Source organism: Zootoca vivipara, chromosome 3 (genome assembly GCF_963506605.1).
Source record: "Zootoca vivipara chromosome 3, rZooViv1.1, whole genome shotgun sequence".
Taxonomy (NCBI): domain Eukaryota; kingdom Metazoa; phylum Chordata; class Lepidosauria; order Squamata; family Lacertidae; genus Zootoca; species Zootoca vivipara.
In genome coordinates, this window is record NC_083278.1 from 118138841 (window position 1) to 118161405 (window position 22565).

At 47.8% G+C, this 22565-nt stretch overlaps 1 protein-coding gene across 1 annotated transcript in view; it reads right to left on the reverse strand.

Annotated features, from left to right (window-relative positions):
* The window catches only part of EFR3B (EFR3 homolog B), a 58965-nt gene extending 49386 nt beyond the window's left edge, over positions 1 to 9579 (reverse strand). The window contains 1 exon segment of the mRNA XM_060273201.1: positions 9432 to 9579. Within this exon segment, the coding sequence (XP_060129184.1) occupies positions 9432 to 9462 (31 nt within the window). The 5' untranslated portion in view covers positions 9463 to 9579.
* Positions 9580 to 22565: the final 12986 nt, after the last annotated feature.

Genomic DNA, 22565 nt, shown 5'->3' on the forward strand with positions numbered 1-22565 from the left:
AGAGCCTCCTGGATCTGGCCCATGGCCCACCTAGTCCAGCCTCCTGTTCTCACAGTGGCCAGGCAGATGCCAGTGGGGAACCGGCAAGCAGGATTCGAACACAAGAGCCCTCTCCTCTCTGCGGTTTCCAGCAACTGGTCTCCAGTCTAATTCAGGGGTGGCTAGCCTGTGCCCCTCCAGACATTTGTCAGGCTGCTATTCCACCAATCCCTGTTGGCACAGGTGGTATCAAACACCAGAGAAAATTGCCAAAATGTTTAAAAATATTTCAGATATTTGCTGGAGGTGTAATGGAGTAACGGGATCCATGAGACACATGTGGTGGAGTTGTCCTAACATAAATAATTATTGGAATTTGATACACGAAGAACTTAAGAAATTGTTAAAATGTACATTTAAGAAAAAAACCTGAAATATTCTTATTAAACATAATTCCAAAAGAAATCAAAACATCAAAGAGGACATTACTTATGTATGGATTAGTTGCAGCAAGGATCTTAGTAGCTCGAAACTGGAAATCTGGAAAAATTCCGAGTATAGCAGAATGGCAAACATTGATGGTAGAATATTCACAATTGGCAACAACATCGGCAAGAATCAGAGGGCATACAAGACAGAGAATAAAGAAAGAATGGGAGATGTTTAAAGAATATTTGCTGGAAAATGGAGTATTGAAAACCCTAACAGCAGGCCTAGGCTGAACCTTGTTTAAAATATACGAGAGGAAACTGAAGTAGATATTATATTCACTAATGTGCGATAACTTGAGAGTAACATAAATTACAATCGGAACAACTGGAAGACGATTTTTAATGTTTTTGCTTTATATATTTTTATTTTTTCTATTTTTATTTTTCTCTTTTTTTTGTCCTGTATATTTGAAAAGTTTTGATGTTTTGTATCTCTGCATTTTTGAGAAATGTGGATTGTGTGTGTATATGTATCACTTGAATCTATTTATCTTAAATAATAAAGAATTTATTAAAAAAAAAATAATCCCTCTTGGCACAGCTCACACCAGGGCCTGATAGGAGTTGTAGTCCCAGAAAAGCCTCTGGAGGACAACAGGTGGTCTCCGAGCTCTGCTCTAATTCCCACTGCCCTTCAGGTCACGGCCTCATATAGCACAGAGTGGGCTTAAGTCCATTGAAATGGGTGGTTTTAAGGAGGTTTGAGTCCTCCGCATTGAATTGCAGCTTCTGCAATGGCTGTCGCCTGGTTCAATACCCCCCCCCCCAAAAAAAAATGATTGATCGGCACAATTCCTCTAAACTCTCCCCGCGCGCCACCGCCGCCTCTGGCTCCTTCCTCAAAGTGAGCCATTGATTATTCTCCATTCCTGTCCGCAATGAATCTTGCGTCTCATGATCTCTTAAAGCCTCCTCATTATCGCAGATGCCAGACTAATGTTCAGTTGATCCCAATTCTAATGTGAAAAGATGATGAGCTCTCTTGCGGGGCTCTAGAAATTCAGGTCCGAATGCACTGAGCTGGGATAGCTCGGTAGAGCATGAGATTCTTAATCTCAGGGACGTGGGTCTGACCCCCACTTTGGGCGGAAGATCCCTCCTTTGCAAGGGGTTGGACTACACGACCCTCGGGGTCCCTTCCAACTCTACAATTCTATGATGCAGCAGAACAAATTCCACTGATTCAGCCAGAATCACTTCCAGATGCGAGTGCAAAAAAAGATTATTATTATTACTACTACAACTCAAGGCAGTTTATGCAGAGTAAAACAACACAGACCAAACACAAGGAGCTAAACACATACAGAAGATGGTCGTTAAAAAAGCAATCAAGCTCTAATGGAATTAAAGCAATACAAAAAAACCAAATCTGTTAAAAAGCAGAGTTCCCCTTCTCCAATGAGAGGGTCCCTGCCAGTCTCTCCTGGGGGGTCCGGGCTCCTCCTCAGCTGATGTTCTGGGGGTGTCCCTGAGTTTCTAGGGGGGGCAGATCCACCACGGAAGAGGAGTTACCTGGCAGAAGGATGACATGGCGCCAATATGGACTCTCCTCCACACTGGAGATTTTTAAGCAGAGTTTGGATGGGATTCTTTAGTTGAGATTCCTGCATTGGGGGGGTTGGGCTAGATGACCCCCGGGGGTCCCTCCCAATTCTATGATTCTATGAGTATGATTGGGCAAAAAGGGGTGGGTGGGTGAGAGAGAGAAAGAGAGAGAGAGAGCTTCACACAGCAGCCCAGAGAGATTCTCCTGTGAGATCTGTCAGCCCCCTCACACATTCACACATTCACACAAGGCTCCCCTGCCACCCCTCATGAAGCCAAATTCGTTTTAAATCCCCCCCCCCCCCCGCAATCTCACTCCCTGGATCCCTGAGGCCTCCGCCTGAAATTTGCACCAGAAATGAATGCTGCAACAGCTTTTAATGCCTCTCCTCCTCTACCCAGTCAAAAGCACAGGCGACCCACAGAGTGGAGTAACATGCTAGGCTGGGTGAGTGTGTGTGTGTGTGTGTGATGGAAGCTGGCAGATTGCTTTATTCCTTCCTCCAAGGGGCAGGGAAGGATTCTCCCATGGTGGAGGAAGAAAGGAGGAGAAGGAAGGGGGAGGAGAGACTGGCGCCTTGCCAAGGAGGATATTTGCATAATAAGACCTAGCTTTCATCTCATCCTTGCCGTGCTCAGCACACTTTGCAAACATTAACTGATTAATCTTCACAACACGGCCCCTCCCTGAGCTAAACATCCCCCCTTTCATTAAATGAATAAAAAATACAGACGGGTGTAAAAGAAATGTATTGCAGGAAAGCTTTGCTCCATCGATTGCTCTGCCAGATCAGACTAAAGTTCTGCCCAGCCCAGCATCCTGATCTCCAAACAGGGGCTTCCAGGAAACTCACCGATGAGGAGCAAAGGATTTTTCAAGCTATGCTGCCTCTGAAGCTGGAGGTTCCATTCTTAGCGATCACAGAACATAAGGAGAGCCTGCTGGATCAGGCCAATGGCCCATCTAGCCCAGCACCCCCTTCCAACAGTGACTGGCCGGAAAACCGCAAGCACGATTCGAACACAAGAGCCCTCTCCCCTCCCATGGCTTCTAGCAACTGGTCTTCCAACAATAGCCCTCTCTTCCTCCACGAATTTGTGTGATGCTCTTTTAGGTTGGTGGCCATCGCTGCCTCCTGTGGGAAGGAGTTCCACAGCTTAACTATGTGCTCTGTGAAAAAATGCTTTAAAAAATCTGTCCTAAAGCTTCCCACAAATTGTTCTGTGCCAAGTGTGAATCCAAGTCCCTCAAACTCATCCCCCGCCCCGCCCCTGAAAAGCGGGTAAGAATAACAGACCCTGTTGGACTGTAATCAAAGGGGAAAAAACAGCTACCAGATTTTTAGAAGACATCTGAAGGCAGCCCTGTTTAGGGAGGCTTTTAATGTTTAATAGATTATTTTGTTTCATTTTTCTGTTGTAAGCCGCCCAGAGTGGCTGGGGAAACCCAGCCAGATGGGCGGGGTATGAATTATTATTATTATTATTATTATTATTAAAAGGGCTACTCAAGCAGCATGTACGCAGTGCTCATGTAATTCTGAATTTTGCAGATGTAAGTGGCAGCTCCAACTACAAAACTTCAGGACGCGTTTTCTTAAACTGGCTCAAACATGGGGCCATCGGCAACTTTGACAAAGCACAGGAGTTATCCAAAAGGAAAACGCGGCTTCTCCAGATATTAGCCAGAATAGCAGTGCAACCTGCCAGATTTACATATAAGCTAAACAAGCTATAGCTTAGGGCCCCACTCTCTTGGGGGGCCCAAAAAAAATTAAAGGAAAAAAATGGATGTGCATTTCCAAAAGATGAAACACAAAATGAAATCTACATACAGCAACAGTGTTTTGTGTTGTGTCGGCTCCTATGATGTAAGTCATGGGCCCTGCCTGCCTGCTCCCTCAAATATCCCTGGTTTGCTCCTTTCTATATATAGGGTGCCTACATTCTGCATGGACTGGTTGCATAGCAACATGGCTTTAGATACCCATAAGGTCCATAAATCACCATATAGCATATACAGTGGTACCTCGGTTTACAAACACAATTGGTTCCGGAAGTCTGTACTTAACCTGAAGCGTACTTAACCTGAAGCAAACTTTCCCATTGAAAGTAATGGAAAGTGGATCAATCCGTTCCAGATGGTCCGTGGAGTACTCATAGACTCATAGAATCTCACCCCGTTGCGGGGATTCATAGAATCATAGAGTTGGAAGAGACCACAAGGGCCATCCAGTCCAACCCCCTGCCAAGCCGGAAACACCATCAAAGCATTCTTGACATATGCCTGTCAAGCCTCTGCTTAAAGACCTCCAAAGAAGAGACTCCACCACACTCCTTGGTAGCAAATTCCACTGCCGAACAGCTCTTACTGTCAGGAAGTTCTTCCTAATGTTTAGGTGGAATCTTCTTTCTTGAAGTTTGAATCCATTGCTCCGTGTCCGCTTCTCTGAAGCAGCAGAAAGCAACCTTTCTCCCTCCTCTATATGACATCCTTTGATATATTTGAACATGGCTATCATATCACCCCTTAACCTTCTCTTCTCCAGGCTAAACATACCCAGCTCCCTAAGCCGTTCCTCATAAGGCATCGTTTCCAGGCCTTTGACCATTTTGGTTGCCCTCTTCTGGACACGTTCCCGCTTGTCAGTATCCTTCTTGAACTGTGGTGCCCAGAACTGGACACAGTACTCCAGGTGAGGTCTGACCAGAGCAGAATACAGTGGCACTATTACTTCCCTAGATCTAGACGCTATACTCCTACGGTATTGAAGCGTACTCAACCTGAAGCGTACTTAACCTGAAGCAAACTTTCCCATTGAAAGTAATGGAAAGTGGATCAATCCGTTCCAGATGGTCCGTGGAGTACTCATAGACTCATAGAATCTCACCCCGTTACGGGGATTCATAGAATCATAGAGTTGGAAGAGACCACAAGGGCCATCCAGTCCAACCCCCTGCCAAGCCGGAAACACCATCAAAGCATTCTTGACATATGCCTGTCAAGCCTCTGCTTAAAGACCTCCAAAGAAGAGACTCCACCACACTCCTTGGTAGCAAATTCCACTGCCGAACAGCTCTTACTGTCAGGAAGTTCTTCCTAATGTTTAGGTGGAATCTTCTTTCTTGAAGTTTGAATCCATTGCTCCGTGTCCGCTTCTCTGAAGCAGCAGAAAGCAACCTTTCTCCCTCCTCTATATGACATCCTTTGATATATTTGAACATGGCTATCATATCACCCCTTAACCTTCTCTTCTCCAGGCTAAACATACCCAGCTCCCTAAGCCGTTCCTCATAAGGCATCGTTTCCAGGCCTTTGACCATTTTGGTTGCCCTCTTCTGGACACGTTCCCGCTTGTCAGTATCCTTCTTGAACTGTGGTGCCCAGAACTGGACACAGTACTCCAGGTGAGGTCTGACCAGAGCAGAATACAGTGGCACTATTACTTCCCTAGATCTAGACGCTATACTCCTACGGTATTGAAGCGTACTCAACCTGAAGCGTACTTAACCTGAAGCAAACTTTCCCATTGAAAGTAATGGAAAGTGGATCAATCCGTTCCAGATGGTCCGTGGAGTACTCATAGACTCATAGAATCTCACCCCGTTACGGGGATTCATAGAATCATAGAGTTGGAAGAGACCACAAGGGCCATCCAGTCCAACCCCCTGCCAAGCCGGAAACACCATCAAAGCATTCTTGACATATGCCTGTCAAGCCTCTGCTTAAAGACCTCCAAAGAAGAGACTCCACCACACTCCTTGGTAGCAAATTCCACTGCCGAACAGCTCTTACTGTCAGGAAGTTCTTCCTAATGTTTAGGTGGAATCTTCTTTCTTGAAGTTTGAATCCATTGCTCCGTGTCCGCTTCTCTGAAGCAGCAGAAAGCAACCTTTCTCCCTCCTCTATATGACATCCTTTGATATATTTGAACATGGCTATCATATCACCCCTTAACCTTCTCTTCTCCAGGCTAAACATACCCAGCTCCCTAAGCCGTTCCTCATAAGGCATCGTTTCCAGGCCTTTGACCATTTTGGTTGCCCTCTTCTGGACACGTTCCCGCTTGTCAGTATCCTTCTTGAACTGTGGTGCCCAGAACTGGACACAGTACTCCAGGTGAGGTCTGACCAGAGCAGAATACAGTGGCACTATTACTTCCCTAGATCTAGACGCTATACTCCTACGGTATTGAAGCGTACTCAACCTGAAGCGTACTTAACCTGAAGCGAACTTTCCCTTTGAAAGTAATGGAAAGTGGATTAATCCGTTCCAGACAGGTCTGCGGAGTACTTAAACCGAGGTATGACTGTATTTAACACACACAAAAAACAGTGACAATATGTTGTTGACAAAGGACAGCTGGACATAGAAAGGGCCCCATTCCCTTCAGGAGCTCAATCTGGCCCTGCTGAAAACTGTCCAGATAAAGGACCTCTTTTATGGGTGCTGGACTTAGCAGGAACATGCAGACAGGCTCTCTCATGGGCACACGAAAAAGGGAAGAGAAAGGGTAAAGGAGCAAATCAAGAGTCAGGCCAGCATCTTCTGGACGCAAGTAGTGGAGATGCCTTCAAGAGGTGGGCCCACAGACAGCTAACGAATCATATAATCTTAGAAATGTAGAGTTGAAAGGGACTCCAAGGGTCATCTAGTCCAACCCCCTGCAATGCAAGAATCTCAGTTAAAGCATCCATGGCAGGTGGCCACCCAACAACCTCTGCTTCCAAACAGAGTCCAATACCTTCCAAGGCAGACTGTTCCACTGTCAAACAACTCTGACTGTCAGAAAGTTCTTCCTGATGTTTAGTCAGAATCTCCTTTCTTGTCACTTGAAGCCATGGGTTCAAGTCCTGCCCTCCAGAGCGGGAGAAGTGGGGCCCCAGTGAGCTAAAGAGAATTGGGCCTTCTGGACACCAGGGTGGGGTAGCGGTTAGAGTCTCGGACTAGGATCTGGCACTAGGATCTACCCACTAGGCCATAAAGCTTCCTGGGTGCCCTTGTGGCCAGTCACTGCCCCTCAGCCTAACCTACTTTGCAGGTTGGAAATGGAATGAGAAGGGGGAGAGCCATGGGTATCCCCTTGAGCTCCATGGAGGGGGAAAATGGGATAAAAATGCAATAAATAAAGAGTAAAGGATAAGCAGGGCCGGCCCTACTCTTCCGTGCAGCAGCGCCCTCAGCAGTAGCGCTGCGCGTTGAGCCCGCCCGCCCGCCGCGCAGCAGCGCCCTCGGCAGCTGCGCTGCGCCTGCCTGTCTGTCACACTGGGAAACGGGGCGGGGGGGGCGCCGGAGGGATCCGTCGCACCACGGCGCCAGGGTGCCAGAGGTGCTTAAGACGGCCCTGAGGATAAGTAACTGATTTTGGAGGTTAAATATGACGCAAGTAGCACTGTGGTCTAAACCACTGAGCCTAGGGCTTGCCGATCAGAAGGTCGGCCATTCGAATCCCCACGATGGGGTGAGCTCCCGTTGTTCAGTCCCAGCTCCTGCCAAACTAACAGTTCGAAAGCACAAAGTGCAAGTAGATAAATAGGTACCACTCCAGCGGGAAGGTAAACGGTGTTTCTGTGCGCTGCTCTGGTTCACCAGAAGCGGCTTAGTCATGCTGGCCACATGACCCGGAAGCCGTCCGCCGGTTCCCTTGGCCAATAAAGCGAGATGAGCGCCGCAACCCCAGAGTCGGTCACGACTGGACCTAATGGTCAGCGGTCCCTTTACCTTTACCTAGTCTGCTGCTTATTGTGAGGTCCTTATTCCTTATGCAAGCAAATTTGGGGTTATTTTTTACATCAAAATACCAGTCTGGACCTAATGGTCAGGGGTCCCTTTACCTTTACCTTCCGGTCAATACTTTCTCCTCTCATTTAAACTGGATTAAAGTTGCAAACCATACACAGAGAACCGCACTTGCGCACTGTTGCCACAATCCATTTGTAAATTAAGTGCCTATCTCGAAACCTGCCAGGCACCATCTGCTGGAGCCTTTCCTGCACAAGCCCTGCTTAAACTACTATTATTTTCTATCTTGCCTTCTTCCTGGACTCAAGGTGGCTTACACAAATTAGAGCAAGCCCAACAAAATGCAAAGTGCTAAAAGCATACAAAAGAGAATCGTTAAGAAAATAATAAAACTGTAATAGGATGAAAACAACATACAAAACAATTTGATTAAAATCACATAATTGTAGAGTTGGTGGTGACTCCAGGGTCTTCTATTCCAACCCTCTAAAATGCAGGATAATATAAACAAATATTGAGAATAAACAACAGCATTGCACTACATATTCAAGAGCCCTTCCCTTAAAAAAACAAAAAACTCAGTTTCCCCTAAGGCCTTTCGGAATAAAAGACTAGCTTTAATTGTGGAGTTACAGGTAGGTAGCCGTGTTGGTCTGCCGTAGTCGAAACAAAATAACAAAGAATCTGAAGAAGTGTGCATGCACACGAAAGCTCATAGCAATGACAAACTTAGTTGGTCTCTAAGGTGCTGCTGGAAGGAATTTTTTTTATTTAATTGTGGAAATATATATAGCTCAGTTGTTGGTTAGAGCATGGTGCTGCAGGTTCAATTTTCCGTATAGGGACAGATGCATTGCAGGGGGTTGGACTAGATCAGACATGTCCAACAGGTAGATCGTGATCTACTGGTAGATCACTGGATGTCTGTGGTAGATCACTGGTAGATAACAGGCTCACCCGGAAGAAGCTCAACAACTTTGGCTCCTCTAAAAAAAGCTCAACAAATATGCCCTGCCCTCCTAAAAAAATGGGGCTTCCCTCCTCCCTAAAAAAGCTTAACAACTTTGCCCTGCTGAACCCCTAAAAATGGGGCTAAAAAAAGCTCAGCAACTTTGTCCTGAACCCCTCAAAATGGGCCTTCCTCCTCCCTAAAAAAGGGAGGGAGGTCACTGCCAGTTTTAAACTCTGTGAGTAGATCACAATTCTATGAGTCTAAGTATAAAATGCACTCCTGGCAACTGCAGAGACCAGGATCCCATCCAAACTACAAAACCGATTCTTCTTCAGGCGAACCCCCCTTCTGCTTTCCAAACGACACAGAGCCCCTCGGTTCCGTCTGGACGAAGTTCACCCTCATCCAGTCCGTTTACCGATGGACAGGAGCGGGGCAAGACCCGCCACCCCCGGCGGATCGTGCCCGCCACGCACCTTTTTACATCCCTTGCCCTTTGCCCGAGAGAGGAAAAGTGTCTCCAACCTCCGGCAGGCGCGCTCTCTCTCTCCCAGCCAGAGGCACCAAGGAGGCGAAGCAACACTGAGCGCTGCAAGGAAACAATTTCTAAAAAGCAAAACCCAGGAGGAGAAGGCGAAGGGAGTCTATCTATGCAAAAGAAAGACCCCCCCAAAAGAAATTTAGCACAGCATTTCCAACCTCCCCCCCAGCCCCGGTTTACTTGCGGCCTCCATCTGCTCCGGCGGGATCATGAATCTGGCGACAGCCAAAGTCCAGCCCTTTGTCTCCGTGACAAAGAATTCAGCCAACTCGAGATGGAGACGGAAGGAGAGCCGTCAGCAAGCCCGGCCCAGCCCAGGCTGTGATACGCTGGGCCAAGGGCCGGCAAGACCGCAGCCGGCGGCTGATGCTCGCTAGCTTGCAAGTTGCAAGGACCTCTCGCCTCCCGGCTGGGTCTCTGCTTCCCACGACAGGATCCGGCGGCAGGGAAAAGCTTTGATCCATCCATACCAGGCTCATCGTCACACACACTTCGGCTGTCCTATGCCAAAGCTCAACAACTTTAGCCAAACACACCCCCCAAAAAAAAAAACACAACAACTTTTGTGTCCAGATCTTCAGTTTATGAAATATGGCAATCCTAGGATAATACATACAGGATTGCCCTGTATTTCGATGTAAAATGCTAGTTTTGTTTTGTATTTCAGGTCTTCTCTCTCTCTCTGTGTGTGTGCCAAGATTCAGGTAGGTAGCCGTGTTGCTCTGAAGCAGTCAAAATAAATAAAAAATAAATAAAAATTGTCCAGTAGCATCTTAAAGGTAAAGGGACCCCTGACCATTAGGTCCAGTTGCGGACAACTCTGGGGTTGTGGCGCTCATCTCGCTTTACTGGTCGAGGGAGCCGGCGTACAGCTTCCAGGTCATGTGGCCAGCATGACAAAGCCACTTCTGGCGAACCAGAGCAGCGCACAGAAACGCCGTTTACCTTCCCGCCAGAGCAGTACCTATTTATCTACTTGCACTTTGATGTGCTTTTGAACCGCTAGGTTGGCAGGAGCAGGGACTGAACAAGGGGAGCTCACCCCGTCACAGGGATTCGAACTGCCGACCTTCTGATTGGCAAGCCCAAGAGGCTCAGTGGTTTAGACCACAGCGCCACCCACATCCTCAACAGAGGGGTAACTAGCCCCCAGATGTGATGTCTTAGCTATCCCTGTATGATGGCTCTGTCCTGCCCTTTACAATTGATTCTGAATATTAGTTGCTGGAAATCAGAGAAGGGAGTGTGTTCGAATCCTGCTTGCTGATTTCCCACAGGAATCTGGTTGGCCAGTGTGAGAACAGGAGGCTGGACTAGAGGGGCCATTGGCCTGATCCAGCAGGCTCTTCTCATTTCCTTATGCCTTCCGGCCCAGGGAGGTTGGGATTGGATCCCATCGAGGGAGGTGTCCTCCATTCTCCCCGCACAAAGCCATCAGTCTGGCAAGACACATCGCTCCCTCTCCAGTCCCATCCGGGGCTCATTAAGAGGCGGGTTTGTTTTTGATTTTTTCTCTTCCAATGACAAACTCCTCCCCCCCCCCCGCTTTCCCCATCTAGACCCAAATCCCTGCAGACAGAAGCAGATACCTCTTCTCCCACCACCTGTCGATTCTTAAAAAACACCGAAAAAGGCCTCGAGTGCGAATTTCCCCTTTAAGATGCGTGGAACTGCTGGATCTCCCCAGCAATCGCTTAGCTACAGAACCTGAATCTCTTCCTTGTTCTCCGTTTGGCAGAGATGTAAACAGAGTGAGGTTTGGCTTAGAACACGCACTGCAAACAGGTTTCCGCGAGGAACAGATGGCAGTTAACTTCTCCTAGATGGTTTGCTTAATGGAAGCTTAGAGAGGCTTCAAGCTGTTTGCAGAAGCAAGCCTAGAGGTGGGTGCTCCTCTCCTGGACTGGATCAGGGGGGGGGCAATGACCCCACTCTACAGAATAGGGCTCTGCAATTTATTGATAGATCGTCCAAAACTGGTTTGAAGTCTTGCCAAAAGAGAAGAAGAAAAAACGTTCATGTATGCTACAACTGCAGCTAGGATATTGCTAGCACAGAGATGGAAAAGTACTGAAATACCAGCTGAAGAAGAATGGCAAGGGAAGCTGATGGAATACGCTGAAACGGCAAAATTAACAGAAAGACTTCGAGATAAAGACAATAGAGATTTCAAGAAGGACTGGGAACTATTTATGTTATATCTGCAGAATCGATGCAAATAAATGAACTCACTTGCAGGGTTCGATTGAACACTTGCAATTTACAAAATAAATGTAGAAATAGAAATGAGAGTTCCTCTCTCTTTCCCTTGCAGGGGAGAAAGAAGTCGGCCCCATTCGCTGCAAACGTCAGAGCGTCGCACTTTGAGCACCCACCCAGAAAACAGAAGGAGGAATGTACCTCTGGAGAGGTGGGCCACTTTCCAGCACCACGCCAGCCTGACGCCGCAAGGGTCCACCACGGAGACAGCCACGTGAAAAGGATCAGCCATGCTCTTTGCCCATGCGAGGAGACAGTCAGACCAGGGGAGGGGGTTTCTGGTTCTCTGCTAGGTGATGCTCCTAGCTAAGAAATGCAATTGCAGGTGCAAGGAAACCTGGCTTGGTGTATAGCAGGGTTTTTTTGCACCTGCTGGGAATTGTGCCAGGAAAAAGAGAGAGAGAGAGAGAGAGAGAGAGAGAGAGAGAGAGAGAGAGAGAGAGAGAGAGAGAGAGAGAGAGAGAGAGAGAGAGCAGCTTTGCCATCTCCAGGGACTGCTCTCCCCAGAAGATGGAAATAAAATGCAGCTTCTGCCAGGCTGGCAGGAGAATCTGTGCTGAGTCACAGGGACGCTGAGGAGGCAGGATGGAAAAATGGGTCCCTTTGTGTCTTGGGCAGTGGGGGCTGAGTTGTGGGTGCAAGGTGGGGGTTACAAGGAGGGCTTTAAGGTTAATCACTCAGGCGATGGTCAAGATCCGGGGGGGGGGGGGGGCTGCTTTCTACCTGAGTCAATGAGGTCTGCGTTGAAAGCAGGCAGGAAAAAGCAGAGTTAACAAGCCTTCCCTTCTCCTTGAACTGTGCGCCGGAGGGGGGGGGTTTGCCGGGCAGAACAGCCTCCCTCAGAAACAAAGACCCATGGAAAGCAGCTCCAACCACGTGGATCATCTTTCAACAGCATGAAGAGCGCGTGGCAAGGGAGCCAGCCTTCGCCAAAAATGTGTTGTGATGCAGCAGCAAAAAAAGAGCTGCATCTATTCTAGGCTGCATCAACAGAAGTCTGATGTCCAGATCAAGGGAAGTCATGGTAGCACTCTATTCGGCCTTCGACAAATCACATCTGGAATGCTGTGTCCATTTCTGAGCACCCCAGTTTAAGACCAGCGTGTTGGCAAGGCAGCTACGACAATGGCTCTACTCTCCGAAAGGGTCTGGGAGAATGTGAAGCCGACGTCCAATACGAAGATGAAGATCCAGCAGGATTGTGTGCTAAGCATCCTGCTTTTTGGAAAGGAGTTTAAGGATATTGACACATGTCTCAAAGAGGTCTGACAATCACTTATTATGCTAAGTGTCTCCACCCCCATCGTTCAGCCCGGACACTGAGGTCCAGCTCCAAGGACCTTCTGGAGGTTCCCTCCCTGTAAGAAGCGAGGTTACAGGGAACCAGGCAGAGGGCCTTCTCGGTGGTGGCGCCCACCCTGTGGAATGCCCTCCCACCAGATGTCAAAGGAAAAAAACAACTATCTGACTTTTAGAAGACATCTGAAGGCAGCCCTGTTTAGTGAAGTTTTAAATGACTGATATTTTAATGTATTTTTAATCTTTTGTTGGAAGCTGCCCAGAGTGGCTGGGGAAACCCAGCCAGATGGGTGGGGTATAATTTGTTGTTGTTGTTGTTGCTGCTGCTGTTGTTGTTATTCCAGTCTTTTCCCTGACAGGGACTCAAGGCAGCTTGCAGATAAAATAGAAACAGCTAAAAATTTGGGGGGGGGGGACATTAAACACAATTAAACATTTATATATATATATAACCCCTCCACACACACACACACTAATAATTACAATGAAAACATCACAGCCCCAGCCATGTCCTTAAAATCCCCATTCCTGGAGAACTCTGAGAATTGTAGCTTTGGGGTGGGGGGTGGGGAATAGGGAATCTCTTAACAATGGTCAACACTCTACAAGAAAGAAGATTCCACCTAAACATTAGGAAGAACTTCCTGACAGTAAGAGCTGTTCGGCAGTGGAATTTGCTACCAAGGAGTATGGTGGAGTCTCCTTCTTTGGAGGTCTTTAAGCAGAGGCTTGACAGGCATATGTCAAGAATGCTTTGATGGTATTTCCTGCTCGGCAGGGGGTTGGACTGGATGGCCCACGTGGTCTCTTCCAACTCTATGAATCTATGATTCTATGATTCTTGATAAACTACGTTTCCAGAGATTCTTTGGCAGTGGTGGGATCCATGGTGGTTTAAAGTGATATGCTATGGGGCCGTGAGGCAAGGTGAGGCGACTGCCTTGGGTGGCCGGACAGGAAGCGGCAGCAGATCCAGCCTCCAAGGAATACCTCACTCAATGGCTCTGGTGCCATCCATGGAGACGGGCTCTGCCTCCTCCCCGGCACCCGTCCCAGCATGGCCCCTCTACAGCGGCCCCTTGGCGAATAGGGCGCACTGCCGTTCTCCCAGCCTCCCCTCAGCCCTTCTTCCCTGGCCCAGAGGGGACGCCATATTGCAGTTTGCCTCAGGTGTCTTGGGTCAGCCCTGGAAGGGGAAACCTAGATGCTTTCCACACACTTCACGACCCATCCAATCTCCCTCATCCTATTGTTGCACCTTCCGATTTCTATTTTAACAAGATCCACACCTATCCAAGCCTCTTCTTGGGGGAGGAAACCCCAAAATGTGATCCATCCTCCTTGCCCCCGGCTCCACAGCCTGGAATTGTACAACCCAGGCAGCAAACTATCTCTAAAGAGGCATTTTTAAAAAAAATTGCCTCCTGCTCCGGATCAGTTCTGTGAAGAACCGAATATGCTCTCTCGCTCGGCAGGGCTGCCAAGACTCATTTAGAACATGAAAATACATTTAAGGTGTTGATTATAATACCTTAGTGGCTCATGCAGGGATCAAAGCGGCTAAATAAAGGTTGCAATCGCGACTGGCAGCGGTTAAAGATGAATTACTGTAATTATCCTCTATTGGATCAACTTCCTCAGCTCCAAAAGTTCTGCTTCGATGTTTTTGTGCTGTCTTGTTTGTTTGCCGGCAAGGCGCGAGAGATCTGACCTGCTGCCTCATGCAGTTTATTTAAAAGTTGGCAGGTTCAAGACAGATAAAGCTCCTCTTCATGCAGTGCATCGTTCAACTACGGAACTCCCTGCCTCAGGAGGGAATGATGGCCACCCACCTGGGTGGCTCTAGAAGAATCATAGAATCATAGAGTTGGAAGAGACCACAAGGGCCATCCAGTCCAACCCCCTGCCAAGCAGGAAACACCATCAAAGCGTTCTTGACATATGGCTGTCAAGCCTCTGCTTAAAGACCTCCAAAGAAGGAGACTCCGCCACACTCCTTGGTAGCAAATTCCACTGCCGAACAGCTCTTACTGTCAGGAAGTTCTTCCTAATGTTTAGGTGGAATCTTCTTTCTTGAAGTTTGAATCCATTGCTCCGTGTCCGCTTCTCTGGAGCAGCAGAAAACAATCTTTCTCCCTCCTCCATATGACATCCTTTCATATATTTGAACATGGCTATCATATCCCCCCTTAACCTTCTCTTCTCCAGGCTAAACATACCCAGCTCCCTAAGCCGTTCCTCATAAGGCATCATTTCCAGGCCTTTGACCATTTTGGTTGCCCTCTTCTGGACACATTCCAGCTTGTCAATATCCTTCTTGAACTGTGGTGCCCAGAACTGGACACAGTACTCCAGGTGAGGTCTGACCAGAGCAGAATACAGTGGTACTATTACTTCCCTTGATCTAGATGCTATACTCCTATTGATGCAGCCCAGAATTGCATTGGCTTTTTTAGCTGCTGCATCACACTGCTGACTCATGTCAAGTTTGTGGTCTACCAAGACTCCTAGATAAGAGAATTAGACAAAATCACGTCTGAAAGAGGATTGGATGTATTAGCCCAAGGGACTCGGAAGTTCAGCCCGGCCTTCCTTCTGGCTGTTGTTTCACCAAAAAAAATGGAGTTTGGAGCTCACCTACCCCTGGTCTAATAGATTACTGAATATTGCTTTATTTGATATATGTTGCTTATTCTAAAGTTATTGTGACTTTTTTTATTGGATCAAATTGCTACTATTAATGTTTGATGTTTTATGATGATTATTATGTGTATTGGAAGCCACTCAGAGTGGCTGGGGCAACCCAGACAGATGGACGGGGTGCAGGTGGCGCTGTGGGTTAAACCACAGAGCCTAGGGCTTGCCGATCAGAAGGTCGGCAGTTCAAATCCCCGCGACAGGGTGAGCTCCTGTTGCTCGGTCCCAGCTCCTGCCCACCTAGCAGTTCAAAAGCACGTCAAAGTGCAAGTAGATAAATAGGTACCGCTCCGGCGGGAAGGTAAACGGCGTTTCCGTGCACTGCTCTGGTTTGCCAGATGCGGCTTAGTCATACTGGCCACATGACCTGGAAGCTGTATGCCGGCTCCCTCAACCAGTAAAGCAAGATGAGTGCCGCAACCCCAGAGTCGTTCACGACTGGACCTAACGCTCAGGGGTCCCTTTACCTTTATATATATTAAAAACTCACAGTTCCGTTCCAGATGGAGCCACAGCATCTCTCTTGCACAAACTCTGCATCCTCCAGCGAGGGGAAGCCAGCCAGCTTTTCAGGGAAGTTCATCCCCTGTCAAGCAGCTCTTGCTATTAGTCAGTCATACCTCTCTGTGTGGCATAGTGGAGGGGGGCTGTGGCCCCAGGTGCAAATTTCTGAAAGGGGTGGAACCATGCACCCCCACAACAGGCTCCCTCATAGAGGATGGAGCCGGGAAAACACTGCCAGAGCCATGCGCTGGAAAGAGGGATACAAGGCGCCAGCCAAACGCCTTTGGAACTCCAGGCCGGATTGGTGTACCCAGCCTGGATTAATTTTGAAAACTGGCATTTTGGAATTGGGACGGGCACCCTTTCAATCCTCACCTTCCCCCCCCCCATCTGCCAAGTTACTGATGTCAGAGTGTCAGAGTGTGTCCACATGTGTTGATCTAAACTGCCAGGAAAAGGAAAAGGAAATTTAGTGGGAATTTTGGAGAAAGCTAAGGGGAAATGTGGGCATCCGGGCATCAGTCAGGGCAAAGACCCAATTCCTTTGTGTGTGTGTTTTTAAGAGGTTGGTCATTTTATGCAGCTGTAGCGGCACAAACAAGATTGGGCAACTTGAACCAACAAAACACAAAGGATTTTCAGATGTATTTTTCCTAATGAGAAGGGGAAAGTGCAGGGAGAATTTGTACGAAAACTATTATAGCAGCAATCAATACAAGGAACCTAAGAAGGTTGCTCACTCGCCTATGGTGAATAAGAACCGATTCGAGGTAAACACTCCAGCCAATTGTGTAAAAGGTCTTTTATTTTAGGCCTCAAGGAGAAACAGAAGCGCTTGTGGGCAGTTGGCTATTAAAAGTCTGCCTGAGCCAGAGGCCACAGAAATTACTCACATGCAAGGCTGGAATCAGCTGAAATCAGCCCTGAGTGCTCACTGGAAGGACAGATCATGAAGCTGAGGCTCCAATACTTTGGCCACCTCATGAGAAGAGAAGACTCCCTGGAAAAGACCCTGATGTTGGGAAAGATGGAGGGCACTAGGAGAAGGGGACGACAGAGGACGAGATGGTTGGACAGTGTTCTCAAAGCTACGAACATGAGTTTGACCAAACTGCGGGAGGCAGTGCAAGACAGGAGTGCCTGGCGTGCTCTGGTCCATGGGGTCAAGAGTCGGATACGACTAAATGACTAAACAACAACAAAGGCTGGAACAAGGAAGCTGTAAAAGAGAGACTCAACTGGCAGCAGCTGGGCAAGGAAGAGGGGTGGATTGTAGAGGGTTGGACCAGATGACCCTTAGGGGTTCCTTCCAATTCTACAATTCTTTGCATTCATTTAGTCCGAGGATGGATTTTCTGAGTGCTGGAAAGAGCCAAACCTGAGCCAAAGCAGTTTCCCCCGAGCCAAGGATGAAGTTGGCAAGAGTGGGTGTTGAAAAGGAAAGCACACCAATTAGAACATCTTTGTTCAAATGCTATGATTCTATGAAATGTGACTAATCTGTGCAGATGCATCATTTTGCTTGGAGAATCTGAGCACCAGGATATTGCAGAACAAAGTTTTAGTCCTGGGATTCTCTATCTCTCGCCCCAGAAGTGCTCAGCAAAAAATAAAAAGGGGGCCGGGGGAGTGGGGGAGGCAAGTCAGCCCTGCGGAAACTGGCATTTGTGACAAAGCCAGCAGCAGACCATGATATCAGCACACCACGAGGCGAGAGCAAATCGCTAGGCTGATGTCTCTCGTCCTCATAGAGGTTAAACAAACAGTTCCCCTTTTCCTTCTTTTGCAGAAACTCCAATTAATCAACAATCACTGCAGGGAAAAGTCAGGGGAAACCTGAAATCGAGTACAGTAGCTTGAAATCTCAGCAACCGGGTTTCATTGCAGGATGCGAAGACTGTTTTATTGCTAACTTGGGCAGAGGCAGCGTGGTGTAGTGGTTAGAGTGTCAGACTAAGACCTGGCAGAAACCAGGGTTCGAATCCCCCCTCTCTGACATGGACCCCTCACTGGGTGATCTTGGGCCAGTCACTGCCTCTCGGCCTGACCTACCTCACAGGGTTGTTGTGGGGATACAATGGGAAGGGAAGAGGACCATGAACTCCTTGGAGTTATAAGAACTTACAAACTTTGACTTTTGTAGGGGGGAAATACATAGAAAAACTGCATGTTTCCAGGAGGATGGAGGGTCCAGAAATCTTTTATGTCATCTTGTGGGGTTTTCATCATCAAACCTTTTATTGGCATCACATACAAACATCCATAACAAATCAATACAGAATTACCACCTCCCCAGTGGCACAAAACATTAGCCAAAAGAAAAGAGGCTATTGTCTTTTCCTATGTTTTCACCACCCATCCACAACAGCTGGGGTAATAGGGATGTCTCAGTTTATATTGGCGTGTCACAATTTCTTCCTCTTGCTATAATTTGTTTGTATATATATGGTATGATGCAATAGCTTGCTACTGTACCTTTTGGTTGTTAGTAATGGTAATAAAGGGAAATAAATAAGCAAGCAAACGCTGAGAGGGAGGTGGCAGGGAGAAGAGGGTGTTTTGCTCTCTCAGAGCAGAGGCAAGCATCTCGGAAGGTGCTGCCAGAATTAGCACTCGGTGCTGTTTAGCATGGGACCAGCCATGACATCCTGCAGACTTGCTAAGTAGGGAGACAGGCGTCAGATCAGGCTGTCACATGGCATTGACATCCAGCGCAGCCCCCTGAGAAACCCCTCCTCGCTGAGCAGCATTAGCAGATCCCAGAAAGCCACACACAGCCTCTATTTCCGCACTCCGGCCTGTCGTCCCCCCCCCCCCCCCGATCTAGGATATTAATTGTGGCTCAGAGACTGTATGTTAAAACCTGCTCACGAATCCAAAATCCCAGATGATGTGGAAGCTGGCAAATCCCCTAAACCTTCCTGGATTGGAGCCGATCAAAAACGAGTTTCCTTTTTTCATCTCGCCTTTTTTCCACGCAGAATTGTAGAGTTGGAAGGGGACCCAGAGAGTCATCTAGTCCACCCCCCTGCCATTTGCTTCTCTCCTCCAGCTACTTGAAGCGAAGGGGGACGAACTGGAGACCCGGATAGCTCAGTCAGTAAAGCATGAGACTCTTAATCTCAGGGTCGTGAGGTCGAGCCCCACATTGGGCAAAAAAAGATTCCTGCATTCAGGGGGTTGGACTAGATGGCCCCCTGGGGTACCTACAATGCTATGATTCTGTGATTCCAACAAGACAATGCCTGCCCTGGAATCCGTTTGTTTATTGCATTTCCATCCCACCTTGGAGCGCAAAGTGGAGGACATAGAATCATAGAATCGTAGAGTTGGAAGAGACCCCAAGGGCCATCCAGTCCAACCCCCTGCCGAGCAGGAAACACCATCAAAGCATTCTTGACATATGCCTGTCAAGCCTCTGCTTAAAGACCTCCAAAGAAGGAGACTCCACCACACTCCTTGGCAGCAAATTCCACTGCCGAACAGCTCTTACTGTCAGGAAGTTCTTCCTAATGTTTAGGTGGAATCTTCTTTCTTGTAGTTTGAATCCATTGCTCCGTGTCCGCTTCTCTGGAGCAGCAGAAAACAACCTTTCTCCCTCCTCCATATGACATCCTTTCATATATTTGAACATGGCTATCATATCACCCCTTAACCTTCTCTTCTCCAGGCTAAACATACCCAGCTCCCTAATCCCCACATTTAATCCCCACGACAATCCTGTGAGGTAGGTTGGGCTGAGAGACCGTGAGCCTCGTGGCGATTTGAACCCTGGTCTCCCAGGTTCTAGTCTGACACTCTGACCATTACAGCACGCTGCCTATTTCCAAAGCAAGGAGTGAGTGGCCTGGATGCTATCCTTGCTCTCAACACATACTGAAAAAGAATCACTGAAATGCTATTTTAATATATTTTCATAATGCCTTCGCACTTTTCCCCAAAACATTCAGGGCAGTTTACTGTAAATCATATCACTAAGAACAGAACCAGAAGCTCCAGTGATATATATATCCATCCATTTTAGGAAACCGAGTTCTTTTCTTAATGGTGTTTTATGATTTAATGATGTAAACCACCCCAATGCTTTCTGATATGACCTTATAGAAATATTTCTAAATATAGAAAGAAAGGCAGGTCTGCAGCTTCTGTGTTGCCTCTGAAAACCCCAAGGGCAGGTTGCATTTGCTAAGTTCCCACTCGACAACCTAGGCAATTGCAGAGTTCATGCATCAAGAAGGATTCCCAGGTCAACCACACGCTTTAGCCCAAGGGTCCCCAACGTGACGCCCCCAGAGGCCTTTGCTGACACCCAGAGGGTCCCCCGCCCCTAATGAAATTAGGCTTCGAGGGAGAATGACGCATCTCCTTTTGGGATGTGCCTGGCGTAAGAACCCTGGAAGGAAGCCAAACTGCGGAACTCCCTGCCACTGGAGGAAATGGTGGCTACCAACTTGGATGGCTTGAAAAGAGGATTAGACAAATCCATGGAGGAGGAGAGGGCGGTCAATGGCTCCTAGCCAGGATTGCTCTGCTCTGCCTCCACAGTGAGAGGCAGCGATGCCAGCTACTGGAAACCACAAGAGGGGAGAGTTGCTCTTGAGTTCGAGTCCTGCCTGCAGGTTTTTCCCACAGGCATCTGGTTGGCCGCTGTGAGAACAGGATGCTGGACTAGATGGGCCATTGGCCTGACCCTGCAAGCTCCTCTTATGTTTTTAGGAAGCTGCCTTATATGACATCTTTTATCCAACTCGAGTATTGTCTATACAGAGTTTCAGACTGGGGACATTGCTAAGAATAGAATCATAGAATTATAGAGTTGGAAGGTACCCCCAAAGGTCATCCAGTCCCACCCCCTGCAATGTAGGAATCCCAGCCAAAGCATCCCTGACAGATGGCCATCCAACCTCTGCTTAAAAACCTCAGATGAAGGAGAGTCCACCACCTCCAGAGGGAGACCATTCCACTGTCAAACAGCTCTTACTGTCAGAAGGTTTTTCTGAATGTTTAGTCAGAATCTCCTTTCTTGCTACTTGAAGCCATGGGTTCGAGTCCTACCCTCCAGAGCAGGAGAAAACAAGCTTGTTTGCCCTTGAGATACTTGAAGATGGCTATCCTGTCTCCTTTGTCTCCTCTTTCCCAGGCTAAACAGCCTTGGTTTCCAGACCCTGGGTGTGCCAGGGATTGAATAAGGAACCTTTTGCATGCAGAAGAAAGTGCTCTGCTTCCAGGTATCGCCGGGGGGGGGGGGGAGAGAGAGGGGGGGGGAAACTACCTACCAGCCTGCCCTGGGCAAGACGAGGTCATGCTCCGAATTGGCGTGATCTTTGTGTGATGTTCTTTGCAACGAAAACTGAACGCAAGTCCCTTTCAAAGCTCAAGTTTATTTTGGGCAAACGTCACTATATATCCAGAATTAATGGACAGGCCGGGCGAAGATCCATTCCTCTCCCCCCCCCCCCATTTATCTCAGTCACATAAGCTTCTTTAAAACGCACAGATAGTTTTCATTAGATTACAAATGGCCAGAGGCTAAAGAATTAATTTGTGTTGGGCAAATCCTGCGTCAGGGATCTCTAACACTTTTATCCTGAATTTCCTCCCAAGAGCACAGTCCTCCCTTTAGAAATGTAATTTAAAAATACTGTGCGAGGGGTATTGCTTCTGTTTGTTATTATGGGATGCATTTCTAACACTGACAGGTAGGGCTGGGAGAACCTCCTGCCTGAGATCCTGGAGATCTTTCACTCCTAATACACCAGAGGACAGGATCACACTTCAAAATGACCTTAACAGATTAGACAACTGGGCCAAAGCAAACAAGATGAATTTTAACAGGGAGAAATGTAAAGTACTACACTTGGGCAAAAAAAATGAAAGGCACAAATACAGGATGGGAGACACCTGGCTTGAGAGCAGTAGATGTGAAAAGGATCTAGGAGTCTTGGTAGACCACAAACTTGACATGAGTCAACAGTGTGATGCAGCAGCTAAAAAAGCCAATGCAATTCTGGGCTGCATCAATAGGAGTATAGCATCTAGATCAAGGGAAGTAACAGTACCACTGTATTCTGCTCTGGTCAGACCTCACCTGGAGTACTGTGTCCAGTTCTGAGCACCACAGTTCAAGAAGGATACTGACAAGCTGGAACGTGTCCAGAGGAGGGCAACCAAAATGGTCAAAGGCCTGGAAACGATGCCCTATGAGGAACGGCTTAGGGAGCTGGGTATGTTTAGCCTGGAGAAGAGAAGGTTAAGGGGTGATATGATAGCCATGTTCAAATATATGAAAGGATGTCATATGGAGGAGGGAGAAAGGTTGTTTTCTGCTGCTCCAGAGAAGCGGACACGGAGCAATGGATTCAAACTTCAAGAAAGAAGATTCCACCTAAACGTTAGGAAGAACTTCCTGACAGTAAGAGCTGTTCGGCAGTGGAATTTGCTCCCAAGGAGTGTGGTGGAGTCTCCTTCTTTGGAGGTCTTTAAGCAGAGGCTTGACAGGCATATGTCAAGAATGCTTTGATGGTGTTTCCTGCTTGGCAGGGGGTTGGACTGGAT